At 48.7% G+C, this 24258-nt stretch overlaps 1 protein-coding gene across 2 annotated transcripts in view; it reads left to right on the top strand.

The window, feature by feature from the left end:
- Positions 1-23854, top strand: part of LOC138296808 (exportin-5-like) — a 1097230-nt gene extending 1073376 nt beyond the window's left edge. For both annotated transcript variants that reach the window (XM_069236256.1, XM_069236254.1), the window contains exon 32: positions 22992-23854. In XM_069236256.1, coding sequence (XP_069092357.1) covers positions 22992-23411 — 420 coding nt within the window. In that variant the 3' untranslated portion in view covers positions 23412-23854. The remainder of the gene's footprint in view (positions 1-22991) is intronic.
- The last annotated feature ends 404 nt before the right edge of the window (positions 23855-24258 follow it).

The raw sequence follows: 24258 nt of genomic DNA, 5'->3' as shown, positions 1-24258 counted from the left end.
AAGAGGGCCTTTAAGGTCATGCAGACTCCATCCTCCATATCCGCAGTCTTACTGAGACTTGAGAAAAAATATAAAGCATCGGACAATTCTCCAGCATGTTTGGTTAGTCACCCTAAACCAGATTCGGTCATATCGCAGGCAGCTCTGAGAAGGTCCAGAAATCCATCTGTATCTCTGACTGCCCCCCCAGACAAAGAAGGACGTCGGTTGGATTCGATTGGGAAAAAGTTCTCAACGATGGCGGCCACTACAGTTAGAGCAGCAAATTCCCTAGCAATCCTAGGAAGGTACAACCGCCAGATGTGGTCCGATATGTTGCAGTTTATAGACATGTTACCTGAAGATAGTAGAGCAGAAGCGCGCAAGATTCTACAGGAGGGTGAAAAGATCTCTGCTGAGATCATAGACTGCGCCATAGACATCTTATCTACAGGTTTCCGCCAGTTAGCCGGAGCGGCTGTACTAAGGCGTCAAGGGTGGCTGAAATCTCGTTCTTTTAGACCAGAGGTGCAATTAAAGATCCTGGACATGCCATATGATGGCGAACTCTTGTTCGGCAACCATGTGGATGATGAGTTGCAATCCATTAAAGCACTGAGACAGCCAGATCTCTGGCAACATTGCAATACAAGAGACAGCCCTTTCGGGGAGCGAGAGGGACCTTTTCTTATAGAGGCGGCGCACATCAGTACTGTCAATACTCCTCTTACCAGGGACAGTTTCGTTCCACCTTTGGCCAGCAACAACCACATTCCTTTCGACAACAGTCATCCACGCATTTCAGACAGCAAGCGAGAGGAAAGTCGACTTACAAAACCAAAGAGACGGCAAGAAAGCACTGACCTTCATCGGATGCCTGCACCCAACCCCTATATCAACACTCTAATAGGGGGCAGAATTTCCAAGTTCCTCCACCAGTGGTCCAAAATTACTTCAGACAAATGGGTACTCGATATTGTCAACCGAGGACATACACTAGAATTCAACCAGCCTCCCCCTCATGTACCACCAAGGGGTCCCCCGCCGGCCCATCTCAACGAACTTCTGGCACAGATTACTATCTTAATGAAAAAGGGAGCAATAGAGATCGTACCAAGGTGCCAGAGGGGAACAGGTTTTTACTCCCGCTTCTTCCTTATACGGAAAAAGACAGGAGACTGGAGACCTATTTTAGATCTTCGTTCTCTCAACAAATACCTCAAGAAGCAATCTTTTCGCATGATCTCCCTTCAAGACGTCCTGCGCCTACTCAACCGAGGGGACTTTATGACATCCTTAGATCTCCAGGACGCATATTTCCACATCCCCATTCACCCCAGTCATCTGAAATTCTTACGATTCAGGGTTGCAGGCACTCACTACCAGTTCAGAGTGTTGCCCTTTGGCCTCAGGTCGGCCCCAAGAGTATTCACCAAAGTTTTGGCACCAGTTGCAGCCCACCTCAGGCAACTAGGAATACAGGTGTTCCCGTATTTAGACGACCGGCTAATAAAGGCACAAACAACGTCAAAAGCTGCCAGGGACACGAAGACACGTCTATCTCTTTTCGGGACACTAGGCTTGACAGTCAATTACCCCAAGTCTCATCTAGATCCTTCCCAGAACATCACCTTTCTAGGAGCCGTCTTGGACACAGTCCAAGCAAAAGCCTTTGCTTCACACGACAGACGAAAGAGGCTTTGAGATTTAGCAGCACGTCTCAGCAAATGAAGGTCCGCTTCTGTTCGGACTTACAAGTCTTTTCTGGGTATGCTTTCGTCTTGCATTCCATTTATAGAAAACTGTCGTCTGCACATGAGAACACTTCAACAGCAGTTAGACAATCAATGGAAACAAATAGAAGGTTCTTTCGACAATGTAATTCGGATAACCCCATCAGCAAAACAAGCTCTCATGGTGGAAGGATACGCCCCTCATCTCGGAAGGTCTCTCATTCCTGAAGGACAAGCCAGTGCACATTATAACAACAGATGCATCCTTAGAGGGATGGGGCGCACATTTGCAGGATCTTTCAGTGAGAGGGAAATGGTCCACTCAGGAGTCGACTCTTCACATAAACGTATTGGAGTTAAGGGCAGTTTCCTTGGCACTCAAGTCCTTCCTCACAAACATCAGGGGTTCATCAGTCTTGATAAGAACAGACAATACCACAGTCATGTATTAGCTCAACAAACAGGGGGGCACAAGATGGCAGGCATTGTCACTAGAAACGCAGAAGCTGTGGCATTGGGTGATTCAACATCGGATATCCATCAGAGCAGAACATCTCCCGGGGATCACCAACACCTGGGCAGATGCCTTAAGCAGGACTCGAACCAGCTGCCACGAGTGGGAACTCAGTCAGTTCTCGACCGCCTCTTTCGTCGTTGGGGCAAACCCAGTCTGGATCTGTTCGCGACCAGAGACAACAAGAAATGCCAACACTTCGCAAGCTGGCGACCACAAAAGGGATCAAAGGGGAATGCGTTTTTTATCAGATGGTCAGGGATTTATGCATATGCTTTTCCCCCGCTTCCACTCATCCCGAGACTTCTACAGAAAATGAAGAGGGAGCCATGCAAACTTCTATTAATTGCTCCCAAATGGCCACGCCAGTTTTGGTTCACAGAACTTCTATTACTCTCGGAGCAGCCTCACATTCGACTGAGAACACTACCGGATTTGTTAACAACGAATCAGGGTCAGGTCCGTCATCCCAACCCGACGTCTCTTCGTTTATCAGCCTGGCTCCTGAATTCTATGAATTTGACGGCCTAGATATTCCTCCAGATTGCAGGGAGGTACTTGCCTGTGCAGGGAGGTACTTGCCTGTGCCAGGGCTCAGTCTACAAACAGGACATATAAGTTCAAGTGGAAGAGATTTTGCATATGGTGTTCAACTTCCAACGTTCATCCTCTAAAGTCCTCTCTTGAACAGATTCTGCCATATCTGTTGCATTTAGCTAAATCAGGCCTTTCACATTAGTCTATTAGGGTGCACCTTGCTGCTATATCCCGTTTCTGACGAACATCTCAGTCACCATCTTTATGGTCATCCAGAATAATAAAGCAATTTCTTAAGGGCTTGTTCAGGATGTTTCCGCCGATTCACCGTCCTCCACCTCCGTGGCATTTGAATATTGTGCTCTCCCAGTTAATGAAGCATCCGTTTGAACCCATTCATAAGGTAGACCTCAAATTAATTTCTTTTAAAACAGCCCTCCTGCTGGCCTTGACATCAGCGAAGAGGGTTAGCGATATCCAGGCTTCCACAATCTCACCACCTTTCCTCCAATTCAAATCAGAGGTGGTCCTTTTGAGAACTAATCCAAAATTTATACCTAAGGTTCCATCGTTTTTTCATATAAATGAGTCGGTGGTTTTGAGAACATTTTTTCCAAATCCGCAAACTACAGCAGAGCGCGCATTACATTCTCTAGACATTAAACGATGTTTAAAATTCTATATACAAAGGACTAGCAATTTCTGTAAATCTGAGCAACTGTTTATTAGTTATGGACGGATCAATAAAGGCAAGGCCGTTACTAAGCAGACCATAGCGTGCTGGATCTCTTCTGCCATACAGCTCTGCCACCAGTTAGCAGGGAAACCGTTATCATCCAATGTCAGAGCGCACTCCACTAGAGCGGTATCCACTTCAGCAGCTCTATTCGCAGGAGTCCCTCTGAGCCAGATCTGCAGAGCGGCAACATGGACAAGTGCCCACACCTTCACCCAGCACTACTGCCTGGAAGCTACTGACAGAATGGATGCCGCGGTAGGACAAGCAGTGTTACGTAATTTATTTGCATAAGGTGAGCCAATAATATTTTACCCTCCATCCTCTACGTATTACCAGACTAATATTTTTCATGTAAATATATCTATGTGTATATGTATATATTCATGTATATAATCTTTTAGGAGGTTGATTAGCAAATTTTAATTACCTATATGAGTCCATATAGGATAAATTATGAGCAGGCATGCTTCTGGTGTTTCAGAACTCAACCATCTTACTTACTGCTGACTACTCTGATTCAAGCATGTGAATCTATGAAAGATACCCCAATACTGGAGAAGAAAATAAGGGCCAGATGTACCAAACGTTTTGCGACTCGCAAACGGCAAAATCTGCCGTTTGCGAGTCGCAAAACGCGTATCCCAATGCAGAAATGCATTTTGCGAGTCGTTACCGACTCGCAAAATGCATTTCAGACTCGCAAATAGGAAGGGGTGTTCACTTCCTATTTGCGAGTCGCATTGGGATGCAATACCATTTGCGACCGCATATGCGGTCGCAAATGGCATCGCAGTTACCATCCACTTCAAGTGGATGGTAACCCAATCGCAAATTGGAAGGGGTCCCCATGGGACCCCTTCCAGTTTGTGATTGCACCCCAAAATATTTTGTTCAGGGTAGGGAGTGGTCCATGGGACCACTCCCTGCCCTGAAAAATCCGAAACTAAAGGTTTCGTTTTTTTTGTAGTGCAGCTCGTTTTCCCTTAGGGAAAACGGGCTACACTTAAAAAAAAAAAAAAACCTGCTTTATTGACAAGCAGGTCGCTAACATGGAGGCCTGCTGACGTCAGCAGGCCTCCATGTTAGCGAGTGCCCATACTCGCAATGGGGCCGCAATTTGCTTCCCACCTCATGAATATTCATGAGGTGGGTCATTGCGACCCCATTGCGAGATGCAGAAGGTGTCTGAGACACCTTTCTGCATAGCAAATTGCGACTTGCAATTTGCGAGTCGCACGGACTCGCAAATTGCAAGTCGCAATTTGCAAGCTACCTACATCTGGCCCTAAGTTACTTACCTGTAACTGTGGTTCTCCAGTATTGGTATGTATCTTTCATAGATTCACATGCGACCCACCCTCCTCCCCATAGGGGCTCACCTCTTTTACTTTCCTGTAATCACTAGTGCGGAGAAATCTGAGGACTGAGCCTCTGTGCTGAGGATTCTAAAGGGGTGGTCTCGCCTGACTGGCTGAAGTTTGGGCTTTTTCTAATGAGGCTGATAGTTATAGAATTGAATGTGTTTTTTCCTATTGACTTCAATGGAAAAAAAAAAAAAACATTCTCTATTTATTGCTTTCTATGTACCGTGGGACTCCCACTTCGACGACGGGGAATGATTCAAGCATGTGAATCTATGAAAGATACCAATACTGGAGAACCACAGTTACAGGTAAGTAACTTATTTTCTTCCCTTCTCTCAAATAGTGTCGCTGTCAGATTCTCATAACGTCGGTCTGGTGAATGGGCTCAAATATGAGAATGTCATGTGAGAAGTGTGACCTTACCCACACCAAGATCATTAAAGAGAGGGCGGTTAAATTCTCTTTATGGCGTGGGCTTCAGGCAAATATCAGGCCTTTATCACTCCGGATCTCAGTCCTGTGACGGGCTCCCCAGCTACATTTTGCGCCGATCCCAGATCGGAACGGCACCCGGCAGGTCCCAAAGAGAACAGAGCCATTGAAGACGGGAATCCGGACATCCGGATTCCCATCAACTTACCTATTGAAGAACGGGAAGCGCGAAGCCTGGAGAAGGGCAAAGCCATCGGAGCCGGGAACTTGGATATCCGGGTTCCTGAGAGTTTCAAAAGAGACGAAGGACTGTGCGCGGGGTGCACAAGAAAGGAAAAGGATGCAGAGGAGGAAACAGCGGAGAGTGCGGACAAAGAGGACAGCGGAGGAAACGAGAAAACCAGCGACCCACATCTTGGGGAAAAAGAACCAGTTAACACTCGAGAAACCCACAAGGAGGAACAGGACGGTCCCGAGAAGCTCGAACTCCACCACGTCCCTGGAGTGACATGGCTAAAGCAGGTACAGTCCTGCTTGAGGAATAAATTACGGCATATGGTTGGAAGGGAGGAGGATGGAGGAGAGGAGTAGAGGGAGGAGGAGGGAAGGGGGAGTTTGGAAAGGGAAAAAGCCACAAACAAAAGAAGCACCAACCACTGAGCACGGGAACAGAGTGGTTTTATAGACTTTAAAAGGAGACTGTGTCCATAGAGGTGTAGGAACGGGGTCCTATAGCCCTCATCCTTAAATCCTACCTCCTTTTCTCTTGGGAGAAGATACTTATACCCTGTTCACTCACTCACTCTCTATCTCTCTCTACACACCCTCCCTGCACGTTAAAAAATACAAACTCACTTCCAGAGACACTACTTACCTGCTTTTCGTTCCTCTTTTTCTGGTCCTCCTGACAATACCACCGCCCGGGAAACCATCTTCAGTCACCGGGAAACCTGAGGGAGAAGAAACAGAGGAGATCATCCATCTTAAAAACCACAGATAGTGACTGTTATAAAGATACTGTTGAAGCACAATAAAATCACGTATATATTCACCCTTTCACCGGAGTGTCATTTTACTCCCTATCGCTATACCCACGTCCACAGTCCACCTTATGCTTACCTTTGGCCAGCAGATCCTTGAAACAGGCCGATTCTTAAGGCTAGGACAAGTTCTCTGGAAAGAAGCACAGGAAGCATCACAAAAGTGATGTTTAAGATTCTCAGTGTCACTCTTGCTCAAAGGGTAGCTCTTAACGCCATTGGCTTTGTTCCCTGACTCTGTCCTCAATGTCGTCTTTGGAGCCATTTTTGATACAGATGCTGTAGAAAAGTGCCATCTTGCATGGTCACTGTAGGAAGTTGGCTCTGTATGTACTATTTCAAAGTAAGAAATAGCATGCACAGAGTCCAAGGGTTCCCCTTAGAGGTAAGATAGTGGCAAAAAGAGATTCTAATGCTCTATTTTGTGGTAGTGTGGTCGAGCAGTAGGCTTATCCAGAGGGTAGTGTTGGGCATTTGTTGTACACACACAGGCAATAAATGAGGAACACACACACAGACAATTCCAGGCCAATGGGTTTTTGTATAGAAAAATATCATGTCTTAGTTTATTTTAGGAACCACAGGTTCAAGACTTACAAGTAATACTTCAAATGAAAGGTATTTCACTTAGGAACTTTGAATCAGCAAAATAGCATGTACAGTTTTCACAAAAATGTCAATAAGCTATTTTTAAAACTAGACACTGTGCAATTTTCAACAGTTCCTGGGGGAGGTAAGTTTTTGTTAGGTTTGCAGGTAAGTAAACCACCTACAGGGTTCAAAGTTGGGTCCAAGGTAGCCCACCGTTGGGGGTTCAGGACAACCCCAAAGTTACCACACCAGCAGCTCAGGGCCAGTCCGGTGCAGAGGCCAAAGTGGTGCCCAAAATGCATAGGCTTCAATGGAGAAGGGGGTGCCCCGGTTCCAGTCTGCCAGCAGGTAGGTACCCGTGTCTTCGGAGGGCAGACCAGGGGGGTTTTGTAGGGCACCGGGGGGGAAACACAAGTCAGCACAAAAAGTACACCCTCAGCGGCACGGGGCGGCCGGGTGCAGAATGCAAACAGGTGTCAGGTTTGCAACGGAAGACCCAGGGGTCTCTTCAGCGAAGCAGGCAGGCAAGGGGGGGGGGGGGCGCTCCTCGGGGTAGCCACCACCTGGGCAAGGGAGAGGGCCACCTGGGGGTCGCTTCAGCACTGGAGGTCGGATCCTTCAGGTCCTGGGGGCTGCGGGTGCAGTGTCTTTACCAGGCGTCGGGTTCTTAGAAGCAGGCAGACGTGATCAGGGGGAGCCTCTGGATTCCCTCTGCAGGTGTTGCTTTGGGGGGGGGGGGGGGGGGGGAGACTCAAGGGGGTCAACTGTGGCTACTCACCCGGTCGCAGTCGCCAGGGAGTCCTCCCTGTAGTGTTGTTTCTCCGCAAGTCGAGCCAGGGTCATCGGGTGCAGAGCGGAAAGTCTCACGCTTCCGGCGGGAAACGTGCAGTCCTTTAAAAGTTGTTTCTTTGTTGCAAAGTTGTTTCTTCTTTGGAGCAGAGCCGCTGTCCTCAGGAGTTCTTGGTCCTTTTAGATGCAGGGTAGTCCTCTGAGGCTTCAGAGGTCGCTGGACCCTGTGGGACGCGTCGCTGTTGCAGTTTTTCTTGAAGTGGGGGAGACAGGCCGGTAGGGCTGGGGCTAAAGCAGTTGGTGTCTCTGTCTTCTCTGCAGGGCTTTCAGGTCAGCAGTCTTTCGTCTTCAGGTTGCAGGAATCTACCTTGCTGGGTTCTGGCAGCCCCTAAATACTCGATTTAGGGGTGTGTTTAGGTCTGGGGGGTTAGTAGCCAATGGCTACTAGCCCTGAGGGTGGCTACACCGTCTTTGTGCCCCCTCCATGAGGGAAGGGGGGCACATCCCTAATCCTATTGGGGGAATCCTCCATCTGCAAGATGGAGGATTTCTAAAAGTCAGTCACCTCAGCTCAGGACACCTTAGGGGCTGTCCTGACTGGCCAGTGACTCCTCCTTGTTTTTCTCATTATCTCCTCCGGCCTTGCTGCCAAAAGTGGGGCCGTGGCCAGAGGGGGTGGGCAACTCCACTAGCTGGAGTGCCCTGGGGTGCTGTAACAAAGGGGGTGAGCCTTTGAGGCTCACCGCCAGGTGTTAGTTCCTGCAGGGGAGGTGAGAAGCACATCCACCCAGTACAGGCTTTGTTACTAGCCACAGAGTGACAAAGGCACTCTCCCCATGTGGCCAGCAACATGTCTGGTGTGTGGCGGCTGGCAAAACTAGTCAGCCCACACTGGAAGTCGGGTATGTTTTCAGGGGGCATCTCTAAGATGCCCTCTGGGGTGTATTTCACAATAAAATGTACACTGGCATCAGTGTGCATTTATTGTGCTGAGAAGTTTGATACCAAATGTAGGAAGTTGGCTCTGTATGTGCTATTTCAAAGTAAGGAATAGCATGCACAGAGTCCAAGGGTTCCCCTTAGAGGTAAAATAGTGGTAAAAAGAGATAATACTAATGCTCTATTTTGTGGTAGTGTGGTCGAGCAGTAGGCTTATCCAAGGAGTAGTGTTAAGCATTTGTTGTACATACACATAGACAATAAATGAGGTACACACACTCAGAGACAAATCCAGCCAATAGGTTTTGTTATAGAAAAATATCTTTTCTTAGTTTATTTTAAGAACCACAGGTTCAAATTTAACATGTAATATCTTGTTTGAAAGGTATTGCAGGTAAGTACATTAGGAACTTTGAATCATTTCAATTGCATGTATACTTTTCAAGTTATTCAAAAATAGCTATTTCAAAAGTGGACACAGTGCAATTTTCACAGTTCCTGGGGGAGGTAAGTTTTTGTTAGTTTTACCAGGTAAGTAAGACACTTACAGGGTTCAGTTCTTGGTCCAAGGTAGCCCACCGTTGGGGGTTCAGAGCAACCCCAAAGTTACCACACCAGCAGCTCAGGGCCGGTCAGGTGCAGAGTTCAAAGTGGTGCCCAAAACGCATAGGCTTCAATGGAGAGAAGGGGGTGCCCCGGTTCCAGTCTGCCAGCAGGTAAGTACCCCCGTCTTCGGAGGGCAGACCAGGGGGGTTTTGTAGGGCACCGGGGGGGACACAAGCCCACACAGAAATGTCACCCTCAGCGGCGCGGGGGCGGCCGGGTGCAGTGTTAGAACAAGCGTCGGGTTCGCAATGGAAGTCAATGAGAGATCACGGGATCTCTTCAGCGCTGCAGGCAGGCAAGGGGGGGCTTCCTCGGGGAAACCTCCACTTGGGCAAGGGAGAGGGACTCCTGGGGGTCACGTCTGCAGTGAAAGTCTGGTCCTTCAGGTCCTGGGGGCTGCGGGTGCAGGGTCTTTTCCAGGCGTCGGGACTTAGGTTTCAGAGAGTCGCGGTCAGGGGAAACCTCGGGATTCCCTCTGCAGGCGGCGCTGTGGGGGCTCAGGGGGGACAGGTTTTGGTACTCACAGTCGTAGAGTAGTCCGGGGGTCCTCCCTGAGGTGTTGGTTCTCCACCAGCCGAGTCGGGGTCGCCGGGTGCAGGGTTGCAAGTCTCACGCTTCTTGCGGGGAGATTGCAGGGTTCTTTAAAGCTTCTCCTTTGGATAAAGTTGCAGTCTTTTTGGAGCAGGTCCGCTGACCTCGGGAGTTTCTTGTCGTCGTCGAAGCAGGGCAGTCCTCAGAGGATGCAGAGGTCGCTGGTCCCTTTGGAAGGCGTCGCTGGAGCAGAGTTCTTTTGGAAGGCAGGAGACAGGCCGGTGAGTTTCTGGAGCCAAGGCAGTTGTTGTCTTCTGGTCTTCCTCTGCAGGGGTTTTCAGCTAGGCAGTCCTTCTTGTTGTTGTTGCAGGAATCTAGTTTCTAGGTTCAGGGAGAGCCCTTAAATACTAAATTTAAGGGCGTGTTTAGGTCTGGGGGGTTAGTAGCCAATGGCTACTAGCCCTGAGGGTGAGTACACCCTCTTTGTGCCTCCTCCCAAGGGGAGGGGGTCACATCCCTAATCCTATTGGGGGAATCCTCCATCTGCAAGATGGAGGATTTCTAAAAGTTAGTCACCTCAGCTCAGGACACCTTAGGGGCTGTCCTGACTGGCCAGTGACTCCTCCTTGTTATTCTCATTATTTTCTCCGGCCTTGCCGCCAAATGTGGGGGCCGGGGCCGGAGGGGGCGGGCAACTCCACTAGCTGGAGTGTCCTGCGGTGCTGTGACAAAGGGGTGAGCCTTTGAGGCTCACCGCCAGGTGTTACAGCTCCTGCCTGGGGGAGGTGTTAGCATCTCCACCCAGTGCAGGCTTTGTTACTGGCCTCAGAGTGACAAAGGCACTCTCCTCATGGGGCCAGCAACATGTCTCTAGTGTGGCAGGCTGCTGGAACCAGTCAGCCTACACAGATGGTCGGTTAAGTTTCAGGGGGCACCTCTAAGGTGCCCTCTGTGGTGTATTTTACAATAAAATGTACACTGGCATCAGTGTGCATTTATTGTGCTGAGAAGTTTAATACCAAACTTCCCAGTTTTCAGTGTAGCCATTATGGTGCTGTGGAGTTCGTGTAAAACAGACTCCCAGACCATATACTCTTATGGCTACCCTGCACTTACAATGTCTAAGGTTTTGCTTAGACACTGTAGGGGCACAGTGCTCATGCACTGGTACCCTCACCTATGGTATAGTGCACCCTGCCTTAGGGCTGTAAGGCCTTCTAGAGGGGTGTCTTACCTATACTGCATAGGCAGTGAGAGGCTGGCATGGCACCCTGAGGGGAGTGCCATGTCGACTTACTCATTTTGTTCTCACTAGCACACACAAGCTGGTAAGCAGTGTGTCTGTGCTGGGTGAGGGGTCTCTAGGGTGGCATAATACATGCTGCAGCCCTTAGAGACCTTCCCTGGCATCAGGGCCCTTGGTACCAGAGGTACCAGTTACAAGGGACTTATCTGGGTGCCAGGGTGTGCCAATTGTGGAATCAATGGTACATTTTAGGTGAAAGAACACTGGTGCTGGGGCCTGGTTAGCAGGGTCCCAGCACACTTCTCAGTCAAATCAGTATCAGGCAAAAAGTGGGGGGTAACTGCAACAGGGAGCCATTTCTTTACACAAGCCCCCCCCAGCCCACAGGCCAGGAGACTCAGCCAAAGCTGGGAGAGTCTTCCTAGTCTGTCAGGCGAGGAAGAGTAGAGGAAATAGGCTGGTTTGTTGCAGGGCCTACTCTGCCTTACATCCTCCTGTTCAGGTCATTCCCTCTGGGGAACTGACCCACTTCCACATTGATAGGACCTAGTCTGAACTGCCTCTTGTCTGTGCTTTTTATGTCTTCACCCATTCTCTCTATTTTGGGGTTAGAGGTATCCACCTCTGCTAATCTTATCTTAGCCAGGGTCACCCCTAGCTTACCCAAAGAGGTTACCCAGAGCTGGAGTAACCCCACCATGACCAACAGGGTCAGGGGGCCTAACTTGCTATTTGGCATGGGGTCAGACCACCATGCCAAGGATAGTGCAGCCATAAAGGCTAACACCCAGCAGAGGCCACTGACCGCTATCAGTGCCCAGAACCCCACCTTTAGCTCTTCACCTACAAGGGAAGGGGCTAAGTTACAGGCTTCTTTGGGTTCAGGGTGCCTGTCTGCTGTATTAGAGTGGGGGGTTACCACATCTTGTAGTAAACACCCTTCTTCCACTCTTTCTTCTGTTAGCTGAGGAGCCACCCACTCAGGCTTAACAGTTGCCTGACTAGCCAGGACTTCTTGTGGGTCAGGTTGGACTTTATCAGAGCCACTTTTGGAGTTCTCCCCTACTGGAGCAGAATCTCCTTGGCTTGCTGGAACCTTGGCTAAAGGTTGTCCACCTTTCCTACTCTGTTTCCTTTTATTTTTCTTCTGGGGCCTACTTGCATTTACTGCAGAGGCAGGCACTCCAGAATCCTTGGGAGAGGACTGGCACTGGACCAGTTCCTCTCTTGGGCTCTGACTAACCTCTGGGTAGTCATTTCCAAGGAGACAATCAAGGGGGAGGTCTGTACTGACTACCACCCTTCTCCAGCTAAAAGTCCCACCCACTTCTATGGGCACAAAAGCCACAGGCCTATCAGTGACCCTGTCTGGGCTAACTCTTACTCTGGCCATCTCACCTGGGATGTACTGGTTTGAAAACACCAGCCTGTCATGCACAATAGTGTGACTGGCACAAGTGTCTCTCAGGGCAGTGGCTGGGATTCCATTCACCAGTAGGTGGTGGAAGTGTCTACTTCCCTCTGGAATCTCGAACTCACCTGTTGGGCCCTTTTTCCAGTTGAAGGCTATGAAGACCTCCTCATCTGAGGAGTCATCCCCAATGGCTACACTGGTCACCCCTGGGATTTTGCTAGGGGGTTTGTTTTTGGGACAAGAAGTGTCCTTGGTGTGGTGCCCTGTCTGTTTACAGTTATGGCACCATGCCTTAGTGGCATCCCAGCTCTTACTCTGGTACCCACCTTTGTTTTGGGTTGTGTCTCTGGGCCCACCCACCTGGTCTGGTTTTTGGGGGCCTACAGGGGACTCTTTTTCTTTGTTTCTAGTGTCACCCACTTTCTCCTGGGGAGGCTTTGTAACCCCTTTCTTTTGGTCACCCCCAGTGGAAGTTTTGGTTACCCTAGTCTTGACCCAGTGGTCTGCCTTCTTTCCCAATTCTTGGGGAGAAATTGGACCTAGGTCTACCAGATACTGATGCAACTTTTCATTGAAGCAGTTACTTAAAATGTGTTCTTTCATAAACAAATGATAAAGCCCAACATAGTCATACACTTCATTTCCAGTTACCCAACCATCCAGTGTTTTCACTGAGTAGTCAACATAATCAACCCAGGTCTGGCTCGAGGATTTTTTAGCCCCCCTGAATCTAATTCTATACTCCTCAGTGGAGAATCCAAAGCCCCCAATCAGGGTACCCTTCATGAGGTCATAAGATTCTGCATTTTTTTTAGAGAGTGTGAGGAGTCTATCCCTACACTTTCCTGTGAACATTTCCCAAAGGAGAGCACCCCAGTGAGATTTGTTCACTTTTCTGGTTACACAAGCCCTCTCAAAAGCTGTGAACCATTTGGTGATGTCATCACCATCTTCATATTTAGTTACAATCCCTTTAGGGATTTTCAACATGTCAGGAGAATCTCTGACCCTATTTATGTTGCTGCCACCATTGATGGGTCCTAGGCCCATCTCTTGTCTTTCCCTTTCTATGGCTAGGATCTGTCTTTCCAAAGCCAATCTTTTGGCCATCCTGGCTAACTGGATGTCCTCTTCACTGGAGTTATCCTAAGTGATTTCAGAGTTGTTGGTCCCTCCTGTGAGGGAACCTGCATCTCTGACTATTATTTGTGGAGTCAGGGCTTGAGAAGCCCTGTTCTCCCTAAGTAGGACTGGAGGGGGGGAATTTCCCTCCAAGTCACTATCTTCATCCTCTGTGTTGCCATCCTCAGAGGGGTTGGCTTTTTCAAACTCTGCCAAAAGCTCCTGGAGCTGTACTTTGGTAGGTTTGGAGCCCATTGCTATTTTCTTTAGTTTACAGAGTGACCTTAGCTCTCTCATCTGTAGATGGAGGTAAGGTGTGGTGTCGAGTTCCACCACATTCACATCTGTGCTAGACATTATGCTTCTAAAAGTTGGAATACTTTTTAAGAAACTAAACTGGTTCTAGAATCTAATTCAAACTTTTACCAAACTTTTAAACTCTAAAAGAAATGCTAACAGGGACTAACACAAGGCCCTAGCAGGACTTTTAAGAATTTAGAAAACTTTTCAAATTGCAAAAAATCAATTTCTAATGACAATTTTGGAATTTGTCGTGTGATCAGGTATTGGCTGAGTAGTCCAGCAAATGCAAAGTCTTGTACCCCACCGCTGATCCACCAATGTAGGAAGTTGGCTCTGTATGTGCTATTTCAAAGTAAGGAATAGCATGCACAGAGTCCAAGGGTTCCCCTTAGAGGTAAAATAGTGGTAAAAAGAGATAATACTAATGCTCTATTTTGTGGTAGTGTGGTCGAGCAGTAGGCTTATCCAAGGAGTAGTGTTAAGCATTTGTTGTACATACACATAGACAATAAATGAGGTACACACACTGAGACAAATCCAGCCAATAGGTTTTGTTATAGAAAAATATCTTTTCTTAGTTTATTTTAAGAACCACAGGTTCAAATTTAACATGTAATATCTTGTTTGAAAGGTATTGCAGGTAAGTACATTAGGAACTTTGAATCATTTCAATTGCATGTATACTTTTCAAGTTATTCACAAATAGCTATTTCAAAAGTGGACACTTAGTGCAATTTTCACAGTTCCTGGGGGAGGTAAGTTTTTGTTAGTTTTACCAGGTAAGTAAGACACTTACAGGGTTCAGTTCTTGGTCCAAGGTAGCCCACCGTTGGGGGTTCAGAGCAACCCCAAAGTTACCACACCAGCAGCTCAGGGCCGGTCAGGTGCAGAGTTCAAAGTGGTGCCCAAAACGCATAGGCTTCAATGGAGAGAAGGGGGTGCCCCGGTTCCAGTCTGCCAGCAGGTAAGTACCCGCGTCTTCGGAGGGCAGACCAGGGGGGTTTTGTAGGGCACCGGGGGGGACACAAGCCCACACAGAAATTTCACCCTCAGCGGCGCGGGGGCGGCCGGGTGCAGTGTTAGAACAAGCGTCGGGTTCGCAATGGAAGTCAATGAGAGATCACGGGATCTCTTCAGCGCTGCAGGCAGGCAAGGGGGGGCTTCCTCGGGGAAACCTCCACTTGGGCAAGGGAGAGGGACTCCTGGGGGTCACGTCTGCAGTGAAAGTCCGGTCCTTCAGGTCCTGGGGGCTGCGGGTGCAGGGTCTTTTCCAGGCGTCGGGACTTAGGTTTCAGAGAGTCGCGGTCAGGGGAAGCCTCGGGATTCCCTCTGCAGGCGGCGCTGTGGGGGCTCAGGGGGGACAGGTTTTGGTACTCACAGTCGTAGAGTAGTCCGGGGGTCCTCCCTGAGGTGTTGGTTCTCCACCAGCCGAGTCGGGTCGCCGGGTGCAGGGTTGCAAGTCTCACACTTCTTGCGGGGAGATTGCAGGGTTCTTTAAAGCTGCTCCTTTGGATAAAGTTGCAGTCTTTTTGGAGCAGGTCCGCTGTCCTCTGGAGTTTCTTGTCGTCGTCGAAGCAGGGCAGTCCTCAGAGGATGCAGAGGTCGCTGGTCCCTTTGGAAGGCGTCGCTGGAGCAGAGTTCTTTTGGAAGGCAGGAGACAGGCCGGTGAGTTTCTGGAGCCAAGGCAGTTGTTGTCTTCTGGTCTTCCTCTGCAGGGGTTTTCAGCTAGGCAGTCCTTCTTCTTGTTGTTGCAGGAATCTAGTTTCTAGGTTCAGGGAGAGCCCTTAAATACTAAATTTAAGGGCGTGTTTAGGTCTGGGGGGTTAGTAGCCAATGGCTACTAGCCCTGAGGGTGAGTACACCCTCTTTGTGCCTCCTCCCAAGGGGGGGGGGGGTCACATCCCTAATCCTATTGGGGGAATCCTCCATCTGCAAGATGGAGGATTTCTAAAAGTTAGTCACCTCAGCTCAGGACACCTTAGGGGCTGTCCTGACTGGCCAGTGACTCCTCCTTGTTATTCTCATTATTTTCTCCGGCCTTGCCGCCAAAAGTGGGGGCCGGGGCCGGAGGGGGCGGGCAACTCCACTAGCTGGAGTGTCCTGCGGTGCTGTGACAAAGGGGTGAGCCTTTGAGGCTCACCGCCAGGTGTTACAGCTCCTGCCTGGGGGAGGTGTTAGCATCTCCACCCAGTGCAGGCTTTGTTACTGGCCTCAGAGTGACAAAGGCACTCTCCTCATGGGGCCAGCAACATGTCTCTAGTGTGGCAGGCTGCTGGAACCAGTCAGCCTACACAGATGGTCGGTTAAGTTTCAGGGGGCACCTCTAATGTGCCCTCTGTGGTGTATTTTACAATAAAATGTACACTGGCATCAGTGTGCATTTATTGTGCTGAGAAGTTTGATACCAAACTTCCCAGTTTTCAGTGTAGCCATTATGGTGCTGTGGAGTTCGTGTTTGACAGACTCCCAGACCATATACTCTTATGGCTACCCTGCACTTACAATGTCTAAGGTTTTGCTTAGACACTGAAGGGCACAGTGCTCATGCACTGGTACCCTCACCTATGGTATAGTGCACCCTGCCTTAGGGCTGTAAGGCCTTCTAGAGGGGTGTCTTACCTATACTGCATAGGCAGTGAGAGGCTGGCATGGCACCCTGAGGGGAGTGCCATGTCGACTTACTCATTTTGTTCTCACTAGCACACACAAGCTGGTAAGCAGTGTGTCTGTGCTGGGTGAAGGGTCTCTAGGGTGGCATAATACATGCTGCAGCCCTTAGAGACCTTCCCTGGCATCAGGGCCCTTGGTACCAGAGGTACCAGTTACAAGGGACTTATCTGGGTGCCAGGGTGTGCCAATTGTGGAATCAATGGTACATTTTAGGTGAAAGAACACTGGTGCTGGGGCCTGGTTAGCAGGGTCCCAGCACACTTCTCAGTCAAGTCAGCATCAGTATCAGGCAAAAAGTGGGGGGTAACTGCAACAGGGAGCCATTTCTTTACACCAAACTTCCCAGTTTTCAGTGTAGCCATTATGGTGCTGTGGAGTTCGTGTATGACAGACTCCCAGACCATATACTCTTATGGCTACCCTGCACTTACAATGTCTAAAGTTTTGCTTAGACACTGTAGGGGCATAGTGCTCATGCCCCTATACCCTCACCTGTGGTATAGTGCACCCTGCCTTAGGGCTGTAAGGCCTACTAGAGGGGTGACTTATCTATGCCATAGGCAGTGTGAGGTTGGCATGGCACCCTGAGGGGAGTGCCATGTCGACTTAGTCATTTTCTCCCCACCAGCACACACAAGCTGGCTAGCAGTGTGTCTGTGCTGAGTGTGGGGTCCCCAGGGTGGCATAAGACATGCTGCAGCCCTTAGAGATCTTCCCTGGCATCAGGGCCTTTGGTACCAGGGGTACCAGTTACAAGGAACTTACGTGGATACTAGGGTGTGCCAATTGTGGAAACAAAGGTACAAGTTAGGGAAAGAACGCTGGGGCCTGGTTAGCAGGCCTCAGCACACTTTCAAATCATAACTTGGCATCAGCAAAGGCAAAAAGTCAGGGGGTAACCATGCCAAGGAGGCATTTCCTTAGTTACCCCCCCCCCCTACTTTTTGCCTGATATTGATGCTGACTTGACTGAGTGTGTGCTGGGATCCTGCTAACCAGGCCCCAGCACCCGTGTTCTTTCCCTAAACGGTACCTTTGTTCCCACAATTGGCACAGCCCTGGCACACAGATAAGTCCCTTGTAAACGGTACCCAGGGTACCAAGGGCCCTGTGGTCAGGGCTGCAGCATGTATAACGCCACCCTGGGGACCCCTCACCAAGCCCATGCTCACTGCCATTACAGCTTGTGTGTGCTGGGGAGGTAAAAAAAAACGGCAGTCAACATGGAACCCCTCTCAGGGTGCCAGGTCCACAAACCACTGCCTGTGGCATAGGTAAGTCACCCCTCTAGCAGGCCTTACAGCCCTAAGGCAGGGTGCACTGTACCACAGGTGAGGGCATATGTGCATGAGCACTATGACCCTACAGTGTCTAAACAAAACCTTAGACATTATAAGTGCAGGGTAGCCATAAGAGTATATGGTCTTGGAGTTTGTCAAACACGAACTCCACAGTACCATAATGGCTACACTGAAAACTGGGAAGTTTGGTATCAAACTTCTCAGCACAATAAATACACACTGATGCCAGTGTGCAATTTATTGTAAAATACACCCAGAAGGCATCTTAAAGATGCCCCCTGAAAACATACCCGACTTCTAGTGTAGGCTGACTAGTTTTTGCCAGCCTGCCACACACCAGACATGTTGCTGGCCACATAGGGAGAGTGCCTTTGTCACTCTGTGGCCAGGAACAAAGCCTGTACTGGGTGAAGGGGCTTCTCACCTCCCCCTGCAGGAACTGTAACACCTGCCGGTGAGCCTCAAAGGCTCACCCCTTTTGTTACAGCACCACAGGGCATCCCAGCTAGTGGAGATGCCCGCCCCTCCGGCCACGGCCCCAGTGGCAAGGCTGGAGGAGATAATTAGAAAAACAAGGAGGAGTCACCCACCAGTCAGGACAGCCCCTAAGGTGTCCTGAGCTGAGGTGACCCTTACTTTTAGAAATCCTCCATCTTGTGGATGGAGGATTCCCCCAATAGGATTAGGGATGTGCCCCACTTCCCACAGGGAGGAGGCACAAAGAGGGTGTAGCCACCCTCCGGGACAGTAGCCATTGGCTACTGACCTCCCAGACCTAAACACACCCCTAAATTCAGTATTTAGGGGCTCCCCAGAACCTAGGAAACTAGATTCCTGCAACCTTAACAAGAAGGACTGCTGACCTGAAGCCCTGCAGTGAAGACGGAGACGACAACTGCTTTGGCCCCAGCCCTACTGGCCTGTCTCCCAACTTCGAAGAAAACTGAAACAGCGACGCATCCAACAGGGACCAGCGACCTCTGAAGCCTCAGAGGACTGCCCTGTAACCAATGACCAAGAAACTCCTGTGAACAGTGGCCCTGTTCAACAACCTGCAACTTTCTTGCAACAAAGAAACAACTTTAAAGACCACACGTTTGCCGCCGGAAGCATGAGACTTACCACTCTGCACCCGACGTCCCCGGCTCGTCCTGTGGAAAACCAACACTACAGGGAGGACTCCCCGGCGACTGCGAGCCCGTGAGTAGCCAGAGACGACCCCCCCTGTGCCCCCACAGCGACGCCTGCAGAGGAAATCCAGAGGCTCCCCCTGACCGCGACTGCCTGTAACAAGGGACCCGACACCTGGAACCAACACTGCACCTGCAGCTCCCAGGACCTGAAGGAACCGAACTCCAGTGCAGGAGCGACCCCCAGGCAACCCTCTGCCTAGCCCAGGTGGTGGCTACCCTGAGGAGCCCCCCCGTGCCTGCCTGCATCGTTGAAGAGACCCCCAGGTCTCCCCATTACGTCCTATCTGAAACTAGACGCCTGTTTGCACTCTGCACCCGGCCGCCCCTGTGCCGCTGAGGGTGTACTTTCTGTGCCTGCTTGTGCCTTACAAAACCCCCCTGATCTGCCCCCCGAGGACGCGGTTACTTACCTGCTGGCAGACTGGAACCGGGGCACCCCTGTTCTCCATTGAAGCCTATGTGTTTTGGGCACCTCTTTGACCTCTGCACCTGACTGGCCCTGAGCTGCTGGTGTGGTAACTTTGGGGTTACCTTGATTCCCCAACGGTAGGCTACCTTGAACCCAACTTTGAGACTTGTAAGTGTTTTACTTACCTGTGAACTTAACCTTTACTTACCTCCCCCAGGAACTGTTGATTTTTGCAGTGTCCACCTTTGAAATAGCTTATTGCCATTTTTACAAAGACTGTACATGATATTGTGTTCATTCAAAGTTCCTAAAGTATCTAAGTGAAGTACCTTACATTTAAAGTGTTTAATGTAAATCTTGAACCTGTGGTTCTTAAAATAAACTAAGAAAATATATTTTTCAATATAAAAACCTATTGGCCTGGAGTAAGTCTTTGAGTGTGTGTCCCTCGTTTATTGCCTGTGTGTACAACAAATGCTTAACACTACCCTCTGATAAGCCTACTGCTCGACCACACTACCACAAAATAGAGCAGTAGAATTATCTACTTTTGCCACTATCTTACCTCTAAGGGGAACCCTTGGACTCTGTGCACACTATTTCTTACTTTGAAATAGTATATACAGAGCCAACTTCCTGCAGTGGCTAATAACATAAATAAAGACTCTGCTGATAAAGAACCTGTGCCCAAAGCAAAACCTTGCCAGACCAAAGATAGGACAAACAGAACATTAGACAACTTTGCCTGGAAAGGGTCAAGACACCTCCATGCTTCAGGAGACATAGCGAGCCCAACAACCTAAGAAAACTTGGTGGAGTGGACGGTCTGTGACCAGAATGACACCCACCACCTCTGCCGGGTCAGAACCTTTCATTTAGTCCCGCTCAGTCTTCGCACATGTGATTGTGGAGTTTTCAATGAACTACCCTGCATTGTTGTTTCAACAGTATGCTCCCCAAAGGGGGAGCAGAAGAGGGAGGGCACTTGCTTAGGGTCAGGGATTTTGAGTACAAGTCTCTCGAAACCCAATACTGGGTCTTCTAGAATGATCTGTGCTTGGTCCCACAACACTTTACTCATAGGGCACGAATCAGAGGCAGTGGTGTGTAAACATGTACAGAATGCTGTATTCCCACCAAAGGCAGAACACATCTCCCAGAGATCCTCGAGAGTCAAATTAAAAGATGGGGAATGCAGGACACGGATCGTTTTCGAATAGGCAAAAAAGTCAGAGTGCATGCATCACTGAACAAAAACTCCTCGAACGGTCTCCAAGCTTATGCTCCTGAGCTTGTCTGACTTGATGTTGATAAGTCCTGCTAGATTACTCAGTGACAGCAAGAGCTAATTGAGCACAATCCAGAACCAAAACGTCTGCACTTCCAAACCGTTTGTGAAACCATGCTGTCCCGCTTGTTACTGTATCACATGATGGTAATATCGTTGAGTATGTGAATCAACTTGCCCCGATCAAAGCCAGAAAATCCTTCAGAACCAATCATACAGCTTCAGCTGAGTTGTCAGTGCTGCTTCACCAAGGACCAGACACCAGAGATCTCCACTTTGTCAATGTAGCCCTCACAGGTGAGGGATTATGCATCAGTTACCATAGTAGCTACTGGCAGAGGAAAGCAGGATGGGACTGCCACAACTCATATTGCTGTCCGTCATCCACCATTGCAAATCGTAATGAGTTTTCTGTAGATCTTGTCCAAAATGCATCTGTATTGTTGTGCCCATTAAGGCACATGTACATATGCCATAAAATAAAGGACACTGGCCAGATGCAATTGGTTAACATGCCTGTAAACATCAAAACTGTCAATGCTGGAAGAACAGCTTTCACCCCAAACATTGAGGTTTTTGTATGAATGTCCTACTCATTTGAGGGGCTAAGGCAACAGTAACTAAGATGGTACCAATGAAAGGTAGTCTGGGCATGGATTCAAAGTGAGGCTCAGTGGTTGCTGGCATGTAAAGAGATTGTTGGGGTGGTAAAATGAAAGAAAAAGTTGCTTCCCTTCCTGGCCTGCCGAACAACGACATCCTCGCTCCGATGTTCCAGTCTTCTCCCCCGTAACCAACCGTGGCGAAGCATTAGGATTAGGGGGAGCAGCCTCTCTCAGCACTTTTAAGAGCCCTGGAGGGCATAGACATCTTTGTTAGAGAGGTTTAAAATTCATGTCTGGCTGGCCATTGCATGACAGCCGGCCAGTGGAACATGCGCACTTTAAAGATAAGGGCACAGCTCCCAGCTGTCACATAGCAGCAATTGCCCCGCCCTGTTCTGACATTGCGGGACAGGTTGGTGAAAAATAAAATGATAATAAGTAAACTTTATTACCATTTTATTTTCCATCTCTGGGGCGTTTCTGGGACATTTTTTGCGGGCGACGCTCATCTGCTATAATGGAGGGAGCCGCTCCTGCTAAGGCTTAGACCTGTTGGTCGAGCGAGGTGGAACACCAGTCACAGTATGCTCTGTGTTCTGCATAGGTCTTTTCAGTAGGCTGTGACGGTTCTCATTGACACAAAGTGAAGCATCTAGAATAGCCTCAAACCTTCAAATATGAGTTGTGAAATTGCTGCTCTGGTGATGCCAGATCCTCAGAACCTGTGCTTTGGAGATGTGAGGCCCACAGAGCATGCTGTTGCACAACTTGGCTTGAACATTTCCAGAGCAGAATTGATTGGCTCACCAAATACCAGATTACCGTCAAAGGACACATCCACCAGGGAAGCCTGGATGTCACCAGAAAATTATGTAAAATGCATTGAGGCAGTTTTATGAATAAAAACACTGGTTCCCATAACTTAGTTGAGCAAATCCCTTGAGTGTACCGCAGCGCTCAAGGTTTGCGTGGCTACATCCTGAACAAGCCGTGAGAAGGCAAAGCACAAGTTAACAAACGAGAAGTATTCAAGGAACTCCGTGCTATGCTGCCTGAAGAAAACACCTTTTTGCCCAGTGCATTGATTCCCTTTCTCCAGGAGTAGAGGGGTAAGCTGTCAGATGTGGTAAGCATTACCCATTAGAAAATTGCGTTATTTTTCTTTGAGGTTTTTTCCCTGTTGGGTACTTAACCTTCCTACAGACTTGTATCCCTCCCGCCTTCCAGCCATCTTGCCGAGGCCGTGGCATTTATAAAAGTCTCTGCTTCCTTTCCATCCACCATCCTGGCCTCTGTAGCGGGGAATGAAGCCGGCTTGACCTCCCCAGTACAGTTTGCCCTCACGACTAGCTTATTTCTGGAAATAAGACCATGCGGAGCTGGAGCTGGCGCTGCAACAGCGCTTGGCGCACATGTACGATGTTTGCTAAACTGCGGAAGCCAGGAAACGAGTCATGGGACGGGTCTGTGCAGACAGTACTTATCCACCAGAAAGGACGTTACCGAAGGTAAGTAACTTCTTTTAGAATTGGCCTTGCAGAGGAGCTTTGTGGTATCAAGAGGAAGTGCTTAGTCTGTTACTTAGAGAGCTCGGTTATCGAGTGTCTGTATGGAAGTAAGCAATCGCCTTTTCTTTCTGTTTGCAGAAACCGCTGACCGAGGAGCCCGGCATGGGTAATATTCCCCCTTCTGCGAAGAAGCCGAAGGCCTTTGCACCGCCCAGTATTATGCAAATACAAACGGTACCTCCTGGGAATCCGGAAGCTATTCCACCTCTTCTTCGTGAGCAGGAGCATTTCGAAGCACCCTTCAGCAATCCAGAGGCTTTCCCGCCTCATTTCATCGCACCAAATAGTTTTGAACCTCCCTTCAGAAATCCAGAACACGTTCTACCGCCATTCACACAGCCAAATATTTTTGAGCCTCCTCCGCCGCGTTTTAACGACATGAATAGATTTAGGCTGCCTGCCGCGAATCTTGAGCAGATTCCGATACAAATACAGGCACAAATGATGCTTAACACGTTCTTGGGGAATCCACCGTTTTTTCAGCCTCGTTTTAGGTAACTAAAATGTTAAACTTGGCTTGAGCATAATCCAGAGCTAGTCTCATCCAGTGGTGGTTCTTTCACTAGTGCTCCTTGAAAATGATGTATGTCTTTCCGATTTGAATACCTGTTTTTAATATTTTTTTAAAAAATGGTTATGTTATAAACACATGGAATGCTCACATACAGGTTGCGCTGTTGATGTCAGTCATTACAGACATTTTTATCTTACAGATTTAAGAGTAGGCCCCTAACTGCAGTCACTGTAATTCAGCAGCGCCAGGAGTACAAACTGAAGTTTTAATTTCCTAAATCGGCAGTGCGTTGGTTGTGTTATGTTAAAGTTTATCATCTTGCACAGTTCTTCTACAAGCAGCGCATGAGTTCCATCTCAGTTGTGCATTTAGCATCTTTGCTATCTGATGCATTTGTTAATTTCTTATTAAATAACTACCATTCAAATTGTTGTGGAATTCAAATTTCTAACAATGCTCTCTTTGAGTTTCAGTATATGATTCAAGGCAAAATGTGACGTGGGGTGTATAGAACATGAAAAGTTGCTTCTTGTGCTCAACAGGTGTTTTACTTGTTTTCCCATTTTGACTGAATAATAATTTTATTACAGATTTATACATGGAATGTGCATATATCTTGTGTAAATCTTCTAACCCCTTCGCTGCTAGGTCTCTACCCCCTCTCCCATGCCAAGCCAATTTTTGACTTTTTGGGATAGTTCGCAGTTTGGCCTCCATAACTTTTTGTCCACTTACACTACCCACAGCAAATTTGTGTCCTTTTTTCATACATCCTAGGGATTCTAAAAGTACCCAGGGTTTGTTGATCCTACTGGAGGGGACCGAGAAATT

The sequence above is a fragment of the Pleurodeles waltl genome, chromosome 5 (assembly GCF_031143425.1).
Source record: "Pleurodeles waltl isolate 20211129_DDA chromosome 5, aPleWal1.hap1.20221129, whole genome shotgun sequence".
NCBI lineage: Eukaryota > Metazoa > Chordata > Amphibia > Caudata > Salamandridae > Pleurodeles > Pleurodeles waltl.
The sequence above is the reverse complement of the archived record's forward strand: the minus strand, read 5'-3'. Positions and strand labels throughout refer to the sequence as shown.